Consider the following 20,857-nt stretch of genomic DNA (forward strand, 5'->3'; position numbering starts at 1 on the left):
CTAGTGGTTCAGTTGTCTCTACAGTCTGACTGTACAACCCGATCACAAGCTCGTGGCACCTGTGCGAAAGACAAACTGGCATCCACTTACATGGACTCACCCAAGAGTCTCGCTGGGGGGGGGGGAGATGTTTGCACAGTAGGCTACTCTCTATAAGTAATCAGTCGCCCGCACACACCGAACTCCCCACTACGAAGCCTCAGAAAGAAGCTCGCGCATGTTGGTGCCACGAGTTTGCGATCGGGCTCTACCGCCTGCAGGACGGTCTACTTCGTAAACACAACAAGTGGTGCGATCAACTGCCAGGCCCTCACTCGCCTTGGACGGGTAATACACGATAATTCTTTGAAATTTACCTTCAACTTAAACATACTGTAAACAAAGAAATCAAAATACTTTTGTCTATTAATACAGAGGTGAGATTTAATTAGTTTACATTTCACACAAACAAATTTACAGGTTAACGATTAATAATCCCACGGCCGTTGTAGGATTAAGTAAGAAGTTATTAGCCCACTTATTGAAAATAATAAATTGTCTAGCGGTTAAATTGCGCAAGATTGCCCGCTTTGTTACAACGAGTGAACAAGAAAATACATCTGAAGTTAAGGCACTAAAAATGGTGTTTTAGGCTCCTGAAAGGCACTAAAAATGGTATTGCTGGCACCTACAAGACACTAAAAATAAAAATTTAGGGAAGATTAACCACTGAAAATTTATTCCACACACAAAAATTAATTTGGGTTATTTCCTTACACGATGTTTCAATTAAATGCCAGTGAAAAAAAACTAACTTACTGGCTTTTTAGGAACCCGGAGGTTCATTGCCGCCCTTACATAAGCCCGCCATCGGTCCCTATCCTGTGCAAAATTAATCCAGTCTCTACCATCATATCCCATCTCCCTCAAATCCATTTTAATATTATCTTCCCATCTATGTCTCGGCCTCCCCAAAGGTCTTTTTCCCTCCGGCCTCCCAACTAACACTCTATATGCATTTCTGGATTCGCCCATACGTGCTACATGCCCTGCCCATCTCAAACGTCTGGATTTAATGTTCCTAATTATATCAGGTGAAGAATACAATGCGTGCAGCTCTGCTTTTTGTAACTTTCTCCATTCTCCTGTATTAAATGCCAGTATTCACTTTTTTGTTCATTATGTATACACGGCAAATTAACATAGGCTAACACTACATGACCACTTAAAAAAAATTAGATAAGTGGTATTTGTTCTACAGAATGTGCACTTATTCGTCTCCATGTTCATAATTTGAATGACAGTACACAACAAGCAACTTTTCAAGATTAAAACACTCGCTCTTGTGACGTCTATTGGACAAAATCTGTTTATATGCCGAAAAGGATCTCTCAACATGCACTGAAGTGACTGGAACGTGCTTATACAGTACCATCCTGGCTACATTAAACCCCTCAGGAAGCTCGCCACCGGTCACACTTAGAACTTCATACACAGAATTAATGGTTTCATATCCAGCATTTCTTGAAATAACACTTTTTAGCTTCTCATATATTTGAGCAGCATACTTGCCAGGAGCTACACATAATCTGTTCTTTGCATTTAAAAACAGGGACATGGATTCACAAAATGACAGACTGCTGAATTCCAGTTGTTGAATGGTATCTGCTACAAAGTGAAATGCGGATCGATATATGCTAAGTCTTCTTCAAGTCCTTTTTCTTCAAACACACATTGAGCTTCTTTGATTGGCAGAGAATCATTCTCTGAAAATTCCTTAATAATTAGTGCTATTTGTTCAAAGTTATTAGCATAGTATTTTACTGCTCTCAACATGTCCCCCACATCGTAACAATAGGCTCAGGGGGTAGGGGAGTGTCAGGTAACTTCTCTCTAATTACAAAGATAATCCTAGACTGTATGCTTTCAAGCAGATATGTCGTCTAATTTATGCAGGAGAAGGGTAGATAATAAAGTAAACCGTTATCTGAATTCAAGACGGTGACTGGTCGGTATGAACGATGGGCATGGATGAATATATAATAGGATGCGAAACTTACCGAGTTTCCCGTAACACATACTAGAGGCGCTGTTGTAGAAAATGACCTTGCTGCCACCTATTACAGGGAGGGACGTTATTACATCTATACTTGTTTTTTTTTTTTTTAAGATGGGACATGACAGGAGCGTTGCGATCGGAAAGACAACTGAATGTCACATAGCGTGGTAGGCCTGTTGCTATGGTAACAACGGTTGAGTTGCCAAACTTACACTTCCCCTTGCGAGTGCTTAATAGCTCGCTTGGCGACATTTATTGTGCACACAGTGTTGGCATTGGTACGTTTCGTCTTTGATTCTCTGTCGATTTCTGTATTCTTTTCTTACCTCCGCGTGAATTGTCAATGAATGTTTTAACGTCAGCCATCTTCACGACAATTGCTGGCTTCCATCAGCTGGCAGAGTGGTAGTCCATATTGGCAACATGGCACTGTAGTTCCAAGCTCGGCCGCTTAACTGTCGTGTCTCATCTTTCAGAAAAACAAGTATAGCAGCGGATCAAGTAGCGAAAAGAGTAATTACTCCATGCATTTAGCAGCGCACCTGGTGACGAAAATTTAAACTGTGCAGAAAAGTATTCCCTCCCACCCTCATCGATATTCAAAACCAACCCAATTTTAAATAAAACATTTACAGTTTTATTCCTCACAGCATCTTCTACTGAAAATTCTTACCGGAGCCAACAGGAAGATAAAAGAAATGATCTATTTTAGACTACCCGATTAAAATATAACCAGACAGAGATAAAAAATAAAGCAAAAGGTTAGACAATTGGGATTGTATTCTTTGGGTATTTATTGTACAGCGCAATGGAAAAGTCTGCAAGAACTACTTAGTTCAATTTATTATATTACTATTACTTTACAATACATTCAACACTATTTTTACAACGTCCATAAACATCACTGTTTAACATACACTGCTTATACACACACGTATCACTTTATGTTCACTGGATTTGAGGGAGGTGGGATATGATGATAGAGAATGGATTAATTTTACTCAGGATAGGGACCAATGGTGGGCTTATGTGAGGGCGGCAATGAACCTCCGGGTTCCTTAAAAGCCAGTAGGTAAGTAAGTATTAGCAAGTTTCAGTCCGCCATCTCACCTCCTCGACTCTCCCGTACAGCAATATCTCGAACGGATAAATAGAGAACTCTGGGTAATGTACCCAACACGTAGTTCTAATGTTCACCACCTACGAAGTTAGGCGTTGATCACCTTATTTTAGACCCCCAATGCCAGATGGTGCTGACCGCAGTTTCGCATCCTATTATATATTTATCCATGCGATGGGTCTTAAGAATTCCATCACAATAGAGTGTCCAAAATCTTTGTATACTATAAGAACTATCAGTTCTTTTTCAGTTTCAAGCAAAAAAATTTATAATGAGTGCTGTTAACTATATATATATATATATATATATATATATATATATATATATATATATACCTATACAGAAAAGGAAAAACAAAGAAACAATAAAAAGAAAAAAGGCACAAACTGTAAAAAGGCAAATATAGGCAATATAAAACTTCACCAAAACATTTTATTTTTCGTGATTCCTATACATAAATTAACAACCTTAGAATATGTACATTCAAACAAAATAGGCATTTTCCTAAATTTCCGATCCCTAATTATTACTTTAATGAATATCTAACGTACAATGTCCTGGTAAAAGTATTATTATATGAACCTTCTTTCAGTTACCGTACAAACGCCAAGCGTCTGTCACAGCTGTTCCGAGATCGTCCGCAATCGGCGCTGGACACTGCCATCTACTGGACAGAGTACGTCATCAGACATCGTGGAGCGCCACATCTGCGATCTGCAGCACTAGATCTGACTTGGTACCAGTATCTGCTACTGGACGTCATACTCGTGATTATTGGCTTTGCAATAATTGTGGGATTTATGATATTCTACAGTTTTAAAATAATGCTCAAACTGGTGAGCGGAAATGTGTCGCATACTGCAGTCAAGAACCGTTCTTCATCTACTTCAAACCATAAAAGAGAGCAGCACGGCATGCATTCGTCATCGTAAAAGAATGGCATGGATATTTTCGGATATCTTCGTCTCCAGCTAGCAACTCTTTTTTTTTTTTTTTTTTTGTTCAAAAAACCTTGTTCGTCTTACTGATTTTATGCCGTAAAAATTCTTGATTTAGTCACTAGTACAGCACCGGGCGTTAGAGCGGCTCCGTGTAGCCGGCCAGAGCTGCTCTCGCTCCGAAAGGCACTTCAATTCCAAGCCAGAGCAGAACGCTCACGCAGTGGCGGACTCTCATTACAGCTATCTTCCCTGCATTAATATAAAAAGAGCCACGGTTGTTCTATTCATTCAGTCTGCCAGTACATAATAGTTTATAAGGATATTATATCAGTCCATTGTACAGTACAGACTTTTTAACATTCTTATTAATTTAATGAAATAAACTTCGCTCTACACACATATACACACGCACACACACATACATATACAAATCATTAGGCTATATGCACAATGTTTTAACAATTACATAATGGTATTAATGATATAAACATATGTAATAAAGGATTTAAATCAGAAATTTACTGTCCTCGTAAATTTAACGTTATATTATTGGCTAAGACCACATCGTACATGAGCCTGGCTCCTACGGTAGTGGCTAGAAACACTTTTGTTTTATAAATTTAATTTGTACTCGCTAGCTAGCTAGTTAAATAAATAAAATAAACACAATAACAAAATTAATAATAAACATTCTCTTACACCCTTTTTTTTGTATGACTAAACTATTGTAACAAAATCGTACTTCTATGAATCTGAAATCAATAAATATTTGCTTACTTACTTACTTAGTGGCTTTTAAGGAACCCGGAGGTTCATTGCCGCCCTCCCATAAGCCCGCCATTGACCCCTATCCTGAGCAAGATTAATCCATTCTCTATCATCATATCCCACCTCCCTCAAATCCATTTTAATATTATCCTCCCACCTACGTCTCGGTCTCCCTAAAGGTCTTTTTCCCTCCGGTCTCCCAACTAACACTCTATATGCATTTCTGGATTCGCCCATACGTGCTACATGCCCTGCCCATCTCAAACGTCTGGATTTAATGTTCCTAATTATGTCAGGTGAAGAATACAATCCGTGCAGTTCTATATTGTGTAACTTTCTCCATTCTCCTGTAACGTCATCCCTCTTAGCCCCAAATATTTTCCTAAGCACCTTATTCTCAAACACCCTTAACCTATGTTCCTCTCTCAAAGTCAGAGTCCAAGTTTCAGAACCATAAAGAACAACCGGTAATATAACTGTTTTATAACTTTCAAATTTTTTGACAGCAGACTGGATGATAAAAGTTTCTCAACTGAATAATAACACGCAATTCCCATATTTATTCTGTGTTTAATTTCCTGCCGAGTATCATTTGCTATTTGCTATTGAAACAAAACTTTTTAAAACTCAATAACCAAAATAACTATGTGGTTGTTTTCCGAGACTTATGAGATCGTTTCATTTGCAGAAGTCGTTTAATGTTTGGAACAAATGAAGTAGCCATGTTCAAAATATAATTTAGGTTTTCGTCTGACATAAAGCTTCTCAGGCGGGTGCATCTTCAAAGTTCGCCATCCTACTGCAGAGTCATCCACTGCAATGACAGCGAGTGACGTACAGTATGCAAACGTCACACCGCTCGGGAGAAATGCTCTTTAAAGTAAACAGCGCTCATTTCTCAGAATCACGTAATTTACCCAGCCCTGCACTAGTACTAAACAGAGAAATTCATGAAGTAGGAAACGCATTTAAAATGAGTCCTACAGGTAACTTTGATTATCAATCAATGTTTAAGGAGCTGCAGCTAGTCGAATCCTAAGAAAATACAAGCGATTTTGAACAAAATTAATGTAAAGGAGTAGAAGATACACAGAAAGATGAAATTATGCTGTATTAAACAGAAAATAAGCATATCTCTGTTTGAAATCAGATTTCTTTTACGGTGGAGGGGTCCAAAGGCTTACTATGAAGCCTGAGACTTTATCACTCCTGTTCTGTGAAGATTATGTAATCGAACGGCCGCGCTCTTGCACATATACAGCATGCTGCACCGTGAACTTCGCACGGTTATCGTAATCATGACTAAGACATTTTGAATTAATGATGGCGAAATGATTCCGATGTTCAACGCCGAAAGTTACCCGGAAATTTTGCTACAACTGGTTGACGAAATATCTAGTAAAAAAAATCCAGTCAGGTAACTTGTCTCAATCAGGATTAGAACCCACTCCCTCTTATTTCACAGTCAGACATGCTAACTGTTACTCCACAGAGATGGACTTAGAAAGCAACTCTTGAAAAGTGAAAAGTCTTTCTGTTCCTCCATAATTAGAGGATGGAGAAAGTTACATAAACAAACTGCATGCATTGTATTCTTTACCTAACATAATTAGGAACATTAAATACAGACGTTTAAGATGGGCAGGGCATGTCGCACTTATGGGCGAATCCAGAAATGTGTATAAACCTGAGCAAAAAAGACCTTTGAGGAGACCGAAACGTAGGTGGGAGAATAATATTAAAATGGACTTGAGGAGGGTAGGATATGATGACAGGAACTGGATTAACGTTACTCAGGATAGGGACCGATGACGGGCTTATGTGAGGGTGGCAATGAACCACCGTGTTCTCTAGAAGTAATTTGTAAGTAACTATTAGAAACGTATTTAAATTAATAATCTATATATTTAAATCAATAATAATTGATCCTAACGTAAAACAATCAACCATTCATTCACAATCAGCCACACGACAATTCTGACAATGTACAATGTAATGAGTATCAAAATCTCTTCCTGTTAGAGTCTAGAAGCTCTTTGTTAGCTAAGTGCACCACTCTAGAATCTTCAGGCGTCATGCTAGACTCATTATCAGAATGTCTCAAGTAAACGTCCTTAATTTCTTGGGTATGTGAGTTGAAAGCTGATAATATGGCGTTGTTAGCAGAAGAGAAGATGGAGCTAAATGACAGCTGTGAGCAGTATGGAATGATGATAAATGCAAACAAGACGAAGACCATGGTCATAGCACAGTCTAGTATATACAGTCACGAAGCTTGAGTTTTGAGGGTGCTAGGAACAATTGACTGTGCCGGTACTATTTCGCATTGTCTGTAATGAGGCGATATTAGCGATCCTAGTGGTGAGCAACTATCTATGTATGCATATTTACTACGTATTGAGCTTCGTGACTGTATATATCAGACTGTGGTCATAGGAAGAAAATAAAGAAGGTAAAAGTGTGAGTTTCAAATGAGGCAATAGAGCAAGTAGACAAATTCAAATACTTGAGTGTACTATAAACAGTAACCTGAGCTGCTGCCAGACGTCAAAAGCAAGATAGCAATAGCCAAGGAAGCTTTTAATAGACAAATAAGCGTCTCCTGCGGACCTCTGAAAAAAGAACTAAGGAAGAGACTAATGAAGTATTTTGTGTGGAGTGTGACATTGTATATGGGGGGGGGGCAGAAACATGAACATTACGACGAAGTGAAGAGAAGCGAATAAAAACATTTGAAATGTGAATATGGAGAAGAATGGAACGTGTGAAGATATCTTCTTCTACTCATATTTGTGGTAATTTTAAATTGATATAAGCTTATACTTCTTGCAGTTTTATTTCAGGGTGGCTATGTTTCTCTATTTGTTTATTATTGCTATGCATAAATGTTTAACACAATTTCAGTAGAAACACTTTTTTTTTTAACTCATTCGCATTGTAAACGAAAATGCTGAGTACTTACTAATTATATAGAATATGCTTATTTAAATACATGTGTGGACATTGTATGACTCATTAAAGACTTATTGCTCAATTCCACTAACGAGTTACGTAATTTCTCGTACGGCCGAGAAGCCGCCACTGCAATACAGCTAATCGTCTCCATCCATGACTGCACTAGCGTGTTTGCTTGTAAAAGATGCCAAGCCCAGATTGCACTGTGCTGAAGACAGTTGCTTTATCACGTTGCGTCCTCCAATTGTATGGAAATTACTTTTTAAACCGCAATTTAGCAGTGGCGTAGCATAAAATTTTGAGCGGGGGAAGCTAACTCAAATTGTCTTCCATGTACATATGAGAAAACGTATTGCGAAAATATAGTCCTAAAACAAATAGTAATCAATGTCAAGTCAACAGCCCGAAGATTGATTGGAATCTCGTAAGTAACACCAATAAGGCATCACCTCAAATAGTACGTAGTAAATTATGATTTCATGGTTTACACATATCTCTAACAAATATACATGTATACGTATAATTTAACACTAGCACACTCTGTCATATTTAGAGAAATCACAATATTAACGATCAATAAATACAGTATTAGTAATTACGTAAGTATGCGTCTGTCATGGTTGTGTCCTTCATTGACAGCAAGGGAGTAGGTAGTTTCTTTTTAAATTACACTTCTGTTCGTAAGTCAGTCTTGATAATGGAATTGTCCTAAAAATTCAAGTAAATTAGTGCCAGCAACTGTTAATTCACTCATTATTTATTATATCAGCCACAATGGACACTAACACTTCAACTAAACACAACTCACGAAGGGGATAACTCGGAAACTAAATTATTTTCAATGTGAAAGCTAGCTTCTTGCGAGCCTTGCGACCAGGGTAGTTTTGTTAGAAAGAGATGGAAAATCTGCGGGGTGGGTTACACAGAAGAATGAGAGGATTGGAAGCTGGTGTGTGCAGGATTAATGTTTACTGCTGCATCACAAATCATCCTGAGCTGCCGCATCACAATATTTAACGCGTAAATATAAATTATATTAAAATTGATAAATAATTTTGTTCATAAACTGCAGGTTTGTTATGAAATTATTATTAACTGGGGAAGCTGAGCTTTTTAGCTTACATTAACGCTACGCCACTGCAATTTAGACAACTACAGAATATGGGTCTTCCTCAACAACGTATCAGCACGATGCACGCCTACCGCATGGCAATCATTAAACATTCAGCCCTCTAGTAAGAGGAAAATGTCAGGAGTCTATAGTGAGGATCGCGTAACTGTAGTTCTTACAAATCTATTTGACCGTCTCTTCAGTGTTGCCAACTAATACCAGATGTCACGAAAGAGGGTAAAATCACAATGCTACGTATTGAAATAATAATAATAATAATAATAATAATAATAATAATAATAATAATAGTAATAGTAATAGTAACAGTAATAATAATACCGTATTAACAATAACAATGTCTTGCTTATTTACCACATCTCATCTTTATGTTGTGAGGTTTTTCTTAAAGGGTTCAATAATTTATGATATAGTATATTTTCCTCCTGGACTTCTTGCATATTATGTTGGTATAATTAGGATTAATATGATCTAATATTAAAATCTATTTTGTCTGGAAACATGAAATCCATTGCTTTGACTAAACAGTTTATGATTCATGAGACCTAACCTAAAATAATAATAATAATAATAATAATAATAATAATAATAATAATAGTAATAGTAACAGTAATAATAATACCGTATTAACAATAACAATGTCTTGCTTATTTACCACATCTCATTTTTATATTGAGAGGTGTTTCCTAAATGGTTCAATAATTTATGATATAGTATATTTTCCTCCTGAACTTCTCGCATATTATGTTGGTATAATTAGGATTAGTATGATCTAATATTAAAATCTACTTTGTCTGGGAACATAAGATCCATTGTTTTGACTAAACAGTTTACGATTCATGAGACCTAACCTAAAATTATATTTACTTGCTTGCATTTTCATCAGTTTCCTTTTCTGCAAACCGAAATTGTTGCTGCCAACATAACAGTTAGAAAATGTATGATCTAATATTAAAATCTATTTTGTCTGGGAACATAAAATCCATTGCTTTGACTAAACAGTTTACGATTCGTGAGACCTAACCTAAAAATATATTTACTTGCTTGCAGTTTCATCAGTTTCCTTTACTGCAAACCGAAATTGTTGCTGCCAACATAACAATTAGAAAATAACTGCCAGTTGTAGTATTTGTCAGTACCCGAAATTCAAAATGAAGTTGGTGAAAGAACATATTTAACCTGAGAGCTAGAAAATCACTATAATCCACTAGCATATGTAGTAATAGGGGAAGAATGGTTAGGTTTCACCCTTAGAGTATTAAGTATGGTGATCCGGACTATAACATCGGCCGCCTGGTCAAGAAGCACGGAAACCCCCACAGACCTCCCACAGCAGACAGTCAGGCTACTAATTTACATTTTATCGTACTAGATACTGCAAATTATGAAAATACCTGGGTGGACGGCCTTGCACGTGTCATCGATAGTACATTACTGTGCCGGGTGACCTCGAGCTCCTTTTATTTTAACCGCATGTGAAAAATAAAAGGAAGGCATTTTTGTTACCTTTATTAGGAAAAATAACTCAAATGATTTCATAAACAAACAGCAGTGGGATCTCCGTAAGCCCCCTCGGTATTGACGTAGCCATGCAGGATGACGACTGATCGCGCATGTGTACTGTTCTCCAACCAGGAGATCAACCGTGAAAGGAATGTGCTTACTATTGCGTCATCTATTGGAACGAAGTAGATAAATAATATTACCGTTATAACGTCAGTTTAAAAACCGTGCGCTCTCCTGCATATGTTATTTCCTGTATGGAGGGATTAAAAGACCAGGAGATTAACTGTGATCTAATTTTGTAACTAGGGTAGTATCAATATGTCTGTATCAATGTTATGGTTTGTGCTGTGAGAGCTAGCCAATAGAGATAAGAATACCCACGTGTGTGACCTTATGACATCTTATGACATCAACATTCATTCACAGCATTACCCCCTTCGTCTCACCCGGCAGAGACTTTCTCGTGGTTGGAGCACAGTATTTTCACCTAAGCTCACTGTTGTTACAACCCTACCTAAAAAGTACATCATCGTCGTCGTCATCTTCCTAACAAGTATTAGGCCGAGTGGCCTGTTACGGTCTCAAACTAGAATTTTCAGTCCATCTCTTCTTCGGACGACCCAGAGATCTTTTGCCATGCGGGTGGTAATGAAACAGTGCTTTTGGAATTCTGCATCGATCCATTCGTTCGAGATGACCCTTCCACTGAAGTTGATATTTGCTGATGAACTGCATAATGGGTTCTATTTGGAGTTCTTGCACTATGTCCTCATTTTTTATGATCCCAGCGCGTATATCCAGCTGTTGCTCTCATGAACCTCATCTCACTTGCTGTTATTCTACTGACATCTTTATTCTTCACAGTCCACGCTTCGCTACCATAGCTTAATACTAGCTGTGCTAAGGTTTTATACAAGCCCATTCTTGTGTGTCTTTGTACTAGTGAGGGTTTCATGATTTTATTAATGATCCCCATTGTTTTATTATATTTATATATTTTTTCAGCAATATCTACTTCCTCATAAGATGATAGTGTATAGCCAAGGTAAGTGAAAGTATTTACTCTTTCTATTATTTTATTATTCAAACAGATTTTACTTGGTACAGGGAATTTCCCACAAAATGACATGATTTTCGTTTTTTCAATATTAATTTCCATGTTATATTTTTCACTGACCATATTTAAATTGTGTACTGAATATTGTAAATCATCTTGAGTTGATGCTATGAGAACTAGATCATCAGCGAAAGGTAAAGCATCAAGCTGTAAATTTCGATTACTTGAAATAAATCCATGGCGTGTCTGTCGCCAATCTTGAACGATTGATTTATATATATAATGAACAGAAGTGGTGAAAGATCACAGCCTTGTCGTACTCCACTATAAATGGGTCGCCATTGTGAAAGTCTATTGTTGCTTCGAATTGCTATGATGGTTGTTTTATATATGTTGTAAATATTTTGTATAATCTGTTGAGGTACTTGATCATATGCCAAAATCTAAAGTAATTTATTCCGATTAACTTTATCAAAACCCTTTTTAAAGTCAATGAATGCCATATACCAGGCCTGCACAAACAGCGGTCGACGAGCGCGCGCGCTCCTTTGGAGCGGGAGAGCTGTGTTTACCGCTCGCCGAAACGGAGAGGAAGATACGTCAGAATGACATAGACTTGATATAGGTAGAGGAGAGGGCAACGCCCACTCAGTTATCCAGTGGAGTGCAGTGTGTAGGCCTATTCTCAGTAACTGTTTCACGTTGCTTAACTACTGCTACAGTACAGTATGGAGGAATCTAAAAGACGGAACATAACATTTAACATTTAACGATTTACAGCTCGAACTTATTGATCTTCAATGTGACCTAAGAGCTAAAGATCGTTTGAATAATACTACTAGCCTGGTTGAGTTTTACAAGACTAAACATTAGCAATAATATCCACGACTACACAGGCTGGCTGTGAAAATGATTGCTATGTTTGGCTCAACATTTATATTAATTTGTGAGCAACTGTTTTCTATAATCAACTTTAATAAAGGCAGACATCGAACATCTGTAACTGATGTTTCATTACGATCAGTAGGCTACTGTTCCTTTCAGCTGCCAACAGCATAAAACCTCGTTTTGATGTACTGATAAATAAAAATATAAGAACATGATATTGTGCATTTAAGTAGCTATAGAATTTATATTACTTCTGTAAAATAAATATTTATTTATTAATTAATAATAGTCCAAGATAGTTTTGCAAACACTGAACGGGAATTCATTTCATAAGCAATCGTAATAGTACTTCCTTTTGTGTATATTTTGTACGAGATCCACCCCTTCTTCCAGTCCAGCCTTATACAGAGCGGAACTAATATCTGAATTCCACTCATGAGCTGTGAGCCGGCTCGGAGAGCGCAAACCTTGTGCAGGCCTGCCATATACGTTTCGAGATTAAATTCTCTATGTTTCTCAACTAGTAATTTCAATGCAAAATAGCCATCAAAACAGGATCTTCCTCGACGAAAATCATTTTGTTCTTCACTGATAATATTGTCATAATGCTCATTGAGTTTGTTTTTCAAAATATTTGCATAAATTTTATATCCTCTGTTCAATAAACTTATTCCTCTATAATTATCCGTAATTTTCAAATCTCCTCTTTTATGTACGATAGGGATTACAATAGATTTAGTCCAAATTTCTGGAATTCCTTGACCTTCCCATATCAATGCAAAATGTTATGAGTGGGGTCCTGTTTTTGGTTACTTTGAGTACAAGTTAGATGCACATGAATCATAGTGGCTTAGCTTGCAACAGAGAGCTCTGACTCGTCTCCCCGCTCCGTTTCGTGTGTTACATCTGCTTATTCCTACGTATGGAATAGAATAGAATAGAATAGAATAGAATAGAATAGAATAGAATAGAATAGAATAGAATAGAATAGAATAGAATAGAATGTTTTATTTTCGCTGGCAGAATTAAGACGATAAGGCCTTCTCTTCCAATCAGCCAGTCTCAATACAATAGTAACATACATATTTAAATTATGAATATTTACAATATTTACAATAGCCTACACTTAAAATATTCTCCAGCAATATTCTTCAGTTAAGTTTTAACAACTAGACTAGACGGCATTTCGGAAGGCGGTCGGCTGCTACAGTAAATAACATGTTTATGTGTATGTTACTAAATATGTTTGGAAAAACGCAGAAATTACGCTTGCGGCTACGTCAAATAAATCAATTTGCATAACATGGACATAAAAAGAGCTTGCTAATGAAGCGGTATGGTAATATATTTATATAAAAATAAACAAATATACAATTTAGTGCATAACAAAAATATTCGGACAGTCCTGTTGGTCCTATTCTGTACACCCCTGTTGATCATTTATATTACATGTAGGTGGAGGTACAGAGTTTCAGTAATATGCGAAAGTACTTAGTCTTACTTGTGCTGTCGTTTCAGCAAGCCGGAACACAAAATGGAGCGTAAAGGTAAGCAAACAACATTAAATCAGAGGCAGTTACTGATATTCCATCAAGAAAAAGGGAAAACCATTCGAAACATTGCAGATTTACTTCAGATGGAGAGAAGTACAGTGTCCGACATAATTCTCAGATATAAAAACGAGGACAGAATAGAGCTGAGAAAGCAAACAGGTCGCCGAAAAGTCCTCACAGACAGAGAAGAATCTCTTATTATCAGACAGATTAAAAGGAACCCTCGTATAAGTGCCCCGAAGTTAGCTTCTGAAATTGAATCGGCTACGGGTAAAAAAGTACATGCCCAAACAATTAAGAGGGTAATACATAAACGGGGCTGCAACGGAAGAATAGCACGAAAAAAGCCTTATGTTTGTGAAAGGAACAGGCGAAGATTGGTGGGAAAAGGCTCTTTTTTCTGATGAGAGTAAATTCAATGTTTCTGGCAGCGATGGTAGACAAATGGTCTGGAGAAAGCCTAAGGAGGAAATGAAAACCAAGAATTTGCGAGCTACTGTTAAACACGGTAGAGGAAATGTGATGATATGTGGGTGCATGTCAGCTTCTGGGGTTGGTGTTGGTGATATCGAGGATATCATGAAGAAGAAAGACTACCTATATCTCCTGCAACATAATTTAATGAAAAGTGCAGAAAAGCTTAAAATTGAAAAGGAATTTATGTTTTACCAGAACAACGATCCCAAGCATAACTCCTATTTTGTACAAGAATTTCTGCTCTACAAATGCCCTAAAGTGCTTCAACCTCCTCCACAATCGCCGGATTTGAACCCTATTGAACATTTATGGGAAGAACTTGACAGGAGGGTTGCATCAAGGCCTATTTCTTCTAAAGAAGAGCTAAAAGCAAGACTTCAAGAAGAATTGGGTGAAAATTCCTATAGACATAACAAAAAAAATAGTACATAGCATGCCACGCCGACTGAAAGCGGTTATTAAACAGAAGGGAGGTCCTACAAGGTGCTAATAATGAGCTGGAATAATATTCTTTGTTTTCAAAAAGTGTCCGAATATTTTTGTTAGTATTAGAAATCAAATGTTTTCCTTTATGTTTTAATAATTATAAGAAAATTAAGTTAATTTGAATTGTTGTGTTGAAAATGTTTATATGAAATGGGATACTTTTAGGGAAAAAATAAGAAAAGCTTTTTTTATATATTTATATGTAAATATATGTCATTGAATTGTTAGTTGACGGATGTCCGAATATTTTTGTTACTCACTGTATATGCGCCGTAGCATTTCTGGTATGTGACGTCACAAGCTTGCACAGTAGAACCAATCGGAATCAATCAGTAACAAGTACTTCTCGAGTTCGTTTGTTCATGTGTGAGTGTTTCAATACATTGAATAAGATCTACTAACATTTACCTACTGTGTGTGTGTAAGATAAATAAATGAAAGAAGAGACTGTAAAAAGACAAGTACTGCACAGGCATTTTATTATAGTATTTAAGGTGTATAATTATTTTTATGCTCGACCATGCCGAAATGTAGTAATTATACACCTGGTAGCAGACCTTTAATGGACCTCATTAAAGTACACCTACTCATTAAAGGTCAGGTCTTTCAGCCAATGACGACTCAGGTTACAACTGTTCAGCCAATGACAGGTCAGCTTTGTACCGTTACAAAACCGCAAATATCGATTATTCTCGGATATGCAATCGAAAGAGAATTAGCGAAAAGTCACGGAGGCTGGAAATCCAATACTGTCGCAGAAGGTTATGTTCTCTTACTATAATAATTAGCGTTAATTGTAAATAATATTCAAATAAATTCAATTTGTCATCTCGTTTTTCAATGTCGAATTCAATAATCAAGGTTATAATATTATAATATTATCAAGTTTAACGGGACTATGTCAAGGTCAATGACATCATTGTTCCTCGGAAAAAATCAATACTTTCGCGTCTGCGCACATTTCACAATTCACGACCTAGAACAAGGTCACTTCCGATCTTGTCAGTTACAAATAAAATGTATACATCTGAATACCGGTAATTTCAAGTTAGAAATATGGTCGAGCATAAAAAGTCGTATGAAACTCGCCTATAATGGTAATTAAGAAGCTCGTATGAAAATTATGAAACTCGCTTGCGCTCGTTTCATAAACATCCATTCTCGCTTCTTATTTACTATCATTATAGGCTCGTTGCATAATGTACTATAAAAACGTTGATGAGCAGAACGCTGCCGGCCATCTTGATGCTGGCTGCAACGTTGCCAACGTGCAAGAAACGACTGCAGAAGCATATGTTGTGGGAATGAGAACCGTGCAAAGAATATTGTTAGTGAAGAAATGAGGGTTTGTTTGATGTCATGTTTACAGTAATCAACGGCTAAGGTCATTATTGTCTTTTGACAATTTAAATTCTCTCCTGCGCTATTTGTATTGCACGTGCGCGTGAAGTACGATGTGGCAATGTTGTACGCTGCCTTGCTCTCCTTATCTGTGTCTCTCGACGCAAACGCTAGCAGACTACCGCCTTCCGAATTGCCGAAGACTCTAGTACATGTTTATTTCAATTGAAATAAAACGAGATATAGGGCTATAGAGGCACTGAACAATGGGGTTACTACCCACGTACAAAATGTACTGTCATGTATATTTAACAACAACAAAATATTTATTTAAAGACATCTTATGGGCAACAGAAGATTACTCTCACAATAAATAAAACGCGTCTAGATCCTAGATAGGCCAACTTTTTTGTTTCACAATCAATTTTTCACTCAAAAAGTAAAAACCAATATTCATTATTTTTCTCCTATTTACAGACTTTTGAATATTTTAATTGCACTTTTTAAAGTAAACAGATTTACATTTTATCAAAGTGAAAATGAATTTAGAAGTAAATAATATGATAATTTATTGAAATGATTGAAATTTGAATATTGACAATTAAAAATGAGTTAGTATTGAAATAATATATTGAGGGCATCATACCGGAAGGGCGTATTAACATAAGCAGCGTTATTGAAATATTTTAATGGAACCTTTTTATGTTTGAAAACAAACATATGAAACAATGGATATGAGGAAGGAACGAAGAAAATACTCTGTTAAGTAGAGAAGGATAGGAACAATTACTCTGTAATTAAATTGAGACTTCCAATAAACACAAAAAAAGACATTTTTCAAGGACTCATAATAAACGTCATTCAAAGATAATAAAATAAAACAGCACTCAAATAAAAAAATGTTATGTAAATTCGTAAGTACAAGGAAAAAATTATGGATGAAAGCAGATTTTAAAAATTCGAGCGATTCTCGGTAAATAATGTAGAAAATGTGGTTAAAATAACTTTAAAATGTGTCAATCACTGTCTTTGAAATTGTTTTTAGGTTTTTGTTATTTCGACTCTGCAAAATTTCCGGGCCACTAGAAATTAAACACTACACAATTATTTAATCTTTAAAGGGATTTTATTTTTAAAACTTGTACAGTTTTCATCCAAAAGTATGAATTTTAAACTACAAAAACATGCCTACAATACTAGCACCTGTACAAAATTTGGTACAATAGGGCTAATAGGTTTGAAATTATATTTTTTAAATATATTTTATATAGAGATCACTAGAAAGGTTCTTTGAGACAAAATTTTGAAAATGTTTATTTCATATTGGCTCAAAAGCTTGGAAATAGTCATGGGGATATAAATTAATTAGCTTTTTAAGCTCAGTCTAAATAGAGAGTCACAATAAATTTTAAAGTGGATTTTCTTAACTTTTCACCAATATTTCACAATAATTCCCCCTTAAATTATGCTTTACTTTACCAACGGAAATCAGACGTGTTTCAGGTGTTTTCTATACGATCAGTGTATAAACCATCACTGCGTTTCATTTCGGAATACGAGAAAATAAAATACTTCACATTATCCATAATGAGCACTGCATTAACCTACGATGTTTCAAAGCTCGACGGTATCCACAAATTCCATCAAACTGAGTATCTGTGTACATTAGAGTTATCTTTCTCTTCTCAAGTTTCAAGTTATTTGACTTTACGTCCCGGTCGTATGCGAAATACTAATTTTTCGACTTAATTATCTTAAGTTCGGACTTAGTTTTCAGCGTTTTGAAAAAGTTCCATAATTTATCTCAGTAACGCTTCTGGAACGGCTAGGCCACTTTCTAATAATAATAATAATAATAATAATAATAATAATAATTATTATTATTATTATTATTATTATTATTATTATTAGTATTATTATTATTATTATTATTATAATGGCTCATTTAACCTGGCAGAATTAAGGCTAATAGGTTATTGTACTGTTGGTACTCAAAAATAGCCCTATAAATTATTGCCCTGTTTCTACTCATATATTATGAATAAGTACGTGCATCACCGAAACTGTCCAACTAAACTATAGATCATTCTTTGCGATATAATTTTGATAAGCCATATTTACAGCCCAATCAATCATCAGCGTACTTATCGTTATTTAGTTGTCATGGAAACAAGAAACGTTTTGTCACCACTAACATTTTCTATTATTGGCCTGCAGACTAATTAAAAAGGAAGGAAAAAATGAATAAATATGTGGTTTCTTTACGGACACCAGAGCAATACAAAGTGGCACGTGGTTTACAACTTACGCTGTTATTGCACCCAGCGTCTCAATTATTATACAACACATAAAACATCTGAGCAAAGCTCGTGTTGGAATGTAGTCCCATTCAATACAATAAATAGAGATGTTAATACACAGAAATATTTATATAAAAAAAACAAAACGAAATAAAAACATGAAAAAAAATCATACACAGAATCAATTCAAGTTAATTTATATGCAGACGTTTAATGTTTTATTGAAATTAAAAACAGAAAATGTTATAAATTCAAGTTGCACTTTTTATTCTCAAGTTATATTATCTTGGACCTAGACTAATACAAGTTTTCAATAATTTTTGGTCTCTTCACGGTAAAGTAACATTCCACCTAGTATGCAAATATAAAAAAATGGTATTGGTGTGTAATCTTTACGACTTTTGTGATAATACTTCAATAATTTATAGTTCTGTAATTGTTCAATCTTATAGGCTGTAAAGTCAGAAAAAATGAGTTTAGAACGATGATGAATACGTTTTGTAAGCATATTTTCATTACTCTTCTTACTTTATTTATTATTTTTTTTAATTTGGAAGATCTAAAGAAATTATTAAAGTTCCATCATACCCAATAATACCGTATTAAATGGTGGACTGAAAAAGAGCTAATTAAATTCCATATGGAATACTGATGGGTAAAATATGAACTAAGAATGTCGAATTTATAAATTACTCTTACGTAATCTGCTGAATAGGTAAGAAATATGATAATGCCATTTCAGATGCTGGTCAATGACGATTCCCAGATATTTCACAACTGCAGCTTCTTCCAAAGGAAGACATTTACAATAAAAAAAAAACAGAATAACTGCAATTTATTATATATTACTAAATTTAAATTGCTATGACTATTCAAAGATTGTTGACCAATAGATGTTAAAGAGAAAGGTTGATTTATTTATTTTTAATTTAACGAAAGAAAATTAAAATCATGGTACACACTGACTACATTTAACCTATGTTAGCATTTTTATTAATTTCAGCAATTGCTGTTATAACCATTCTAATGAAAATAAAGTTAAAAATAAAAGACGGTGGTGGCAGACGCAAAATCGCGAGAATATGGTGGATGTGGAATCACATGTTGGCGGAGTGCGTTAGTGTTTTTACACGCAGTCTTCCCAGCCGTTTTTCTTTAATTGCAGCCTCAAGGCGTCTGAGTTGTTGGCAATAAATGTCAATAGTTGTGATTATATTCCTGGGAAGCAATTCGTAGTACACGACGCCTTCTTCATCCGACCAGATGCATAACAACATCTTCTGTGGATGGACACTAACTTTTCTACTGGGTGTTGTGTGCTGAAACGACAGAACCATTTCCTTGCAGTGCTTTCTCCAATGGCATTCTCTCCGTACACGATACAAAGGTTTCGAGTTGTCTCCGCTGCCTTTGCTCCTCTATTAAACGCAAACAAAAGAATATATCGAACTGTTTGTTTATATTTTCACTTGACACTCCATTTACTTTAGCCCACAAATAGCACAAACTTTCTTCAAATCCGCAAAAATTTAAGGCGTATTTACAAGCACAATACTTCAAATAACAAATGTCAAAATATCCTAACGCGGTGTGGTGATGAATAACAAAAACGTTACGAACTTAGGCCTATGCATTAACCCAATACTTTGAAACTGAATCAACCAAAGGGCTGAATTTAATTTGCTTCGTTGTAACGTTCCTACAGACATTGTTATTTATAAGAAAGAGATTGTTTCCTATGATATTTCTGCGACACGACATCGGTACAAAAAGTAAAATAAATGAATAAATTAATAAACAAAATACAAATAAAAACCCTTTGGCCTTCTATCAGACTATGTCCATAAATACGGGTTTTTTGGTATTTTATATGGGATGCGTAAACGATACGTTACTCAAATGCGAGACTTTCCTTACAATATGGAATACCTGGCAAGCCTACAGTGTGAATCAAGCTTCTCTACCATGAGTAAAATAAAAAAATATAGAAATATGTCAGTCGTTTTCAAGATGCTTTGAGATCACCTATTACACCACTTACACCCCTAACTTAGAAACTTTTGTTTTCAGTTGGTTATTTAACAACGCCGTATCAACTACTAGGTGTCCACACCTCGAGAGTAACGGCTAGCGGGTCTGGCCGCGAAAGCAGGTGGCCCGGGTTCGATTCTCGGTCGGGGCAAGTTACCTGGTTGAGGTTTTTCCGGGGTTTTCCCCTCAACCCAATATGAGCAAATGCTGGGTAACTATCGGTGTTGGACCCCGGACTCTAATGAATAGGTGTACTTTAATGACATG

General features: G+C 35.9%; 1 protein-coding gene across 1 annotated transcript in view; it reads left to right on the forward strand.

Annotated features, from left to right (window-relative positions):
• Nucleotides 1-7,906, forward strand: part of LOC138691853 (UDP-glucosyltransferase 2-like) — a 31,429-nt gene extending 23,523 nt beyond the window's left edge. Inside the window, exon 5 of the mRNA XM_069814398.1 lies at nucleotides 3,751-7,906. Coding sequence (XP_069670499.1) covers nucleotides 3,751-4,090 — 340 coding nt within the window. The 3' untranslated portion in view covers nucleotides 4,091-7,906. The remainder of the gene's footprint in view (nucleotides 1-3,750) is intronic.
• The last annotated feature ends 12,951 nt before the right edge of the window (nucleotides 7,907-20,857 follow it).

The sequence above is a fragment of the Periplaneta americana genome, chromosome 2, assembly GCF_040183065.1.
Source record: "Periplaneta americana isolate PAMFEO1 chromosome 2, P.americana_PAMFEO1_priV1, whole genome shotgun sequence".
Classification (NCBI taxonomy): domain Eukaryota; kingdom Metazoa; phylum Arthropoda; class Insecta; order Blattodea; family Blattidae; genus Periplaneta; species Periplaneta americana.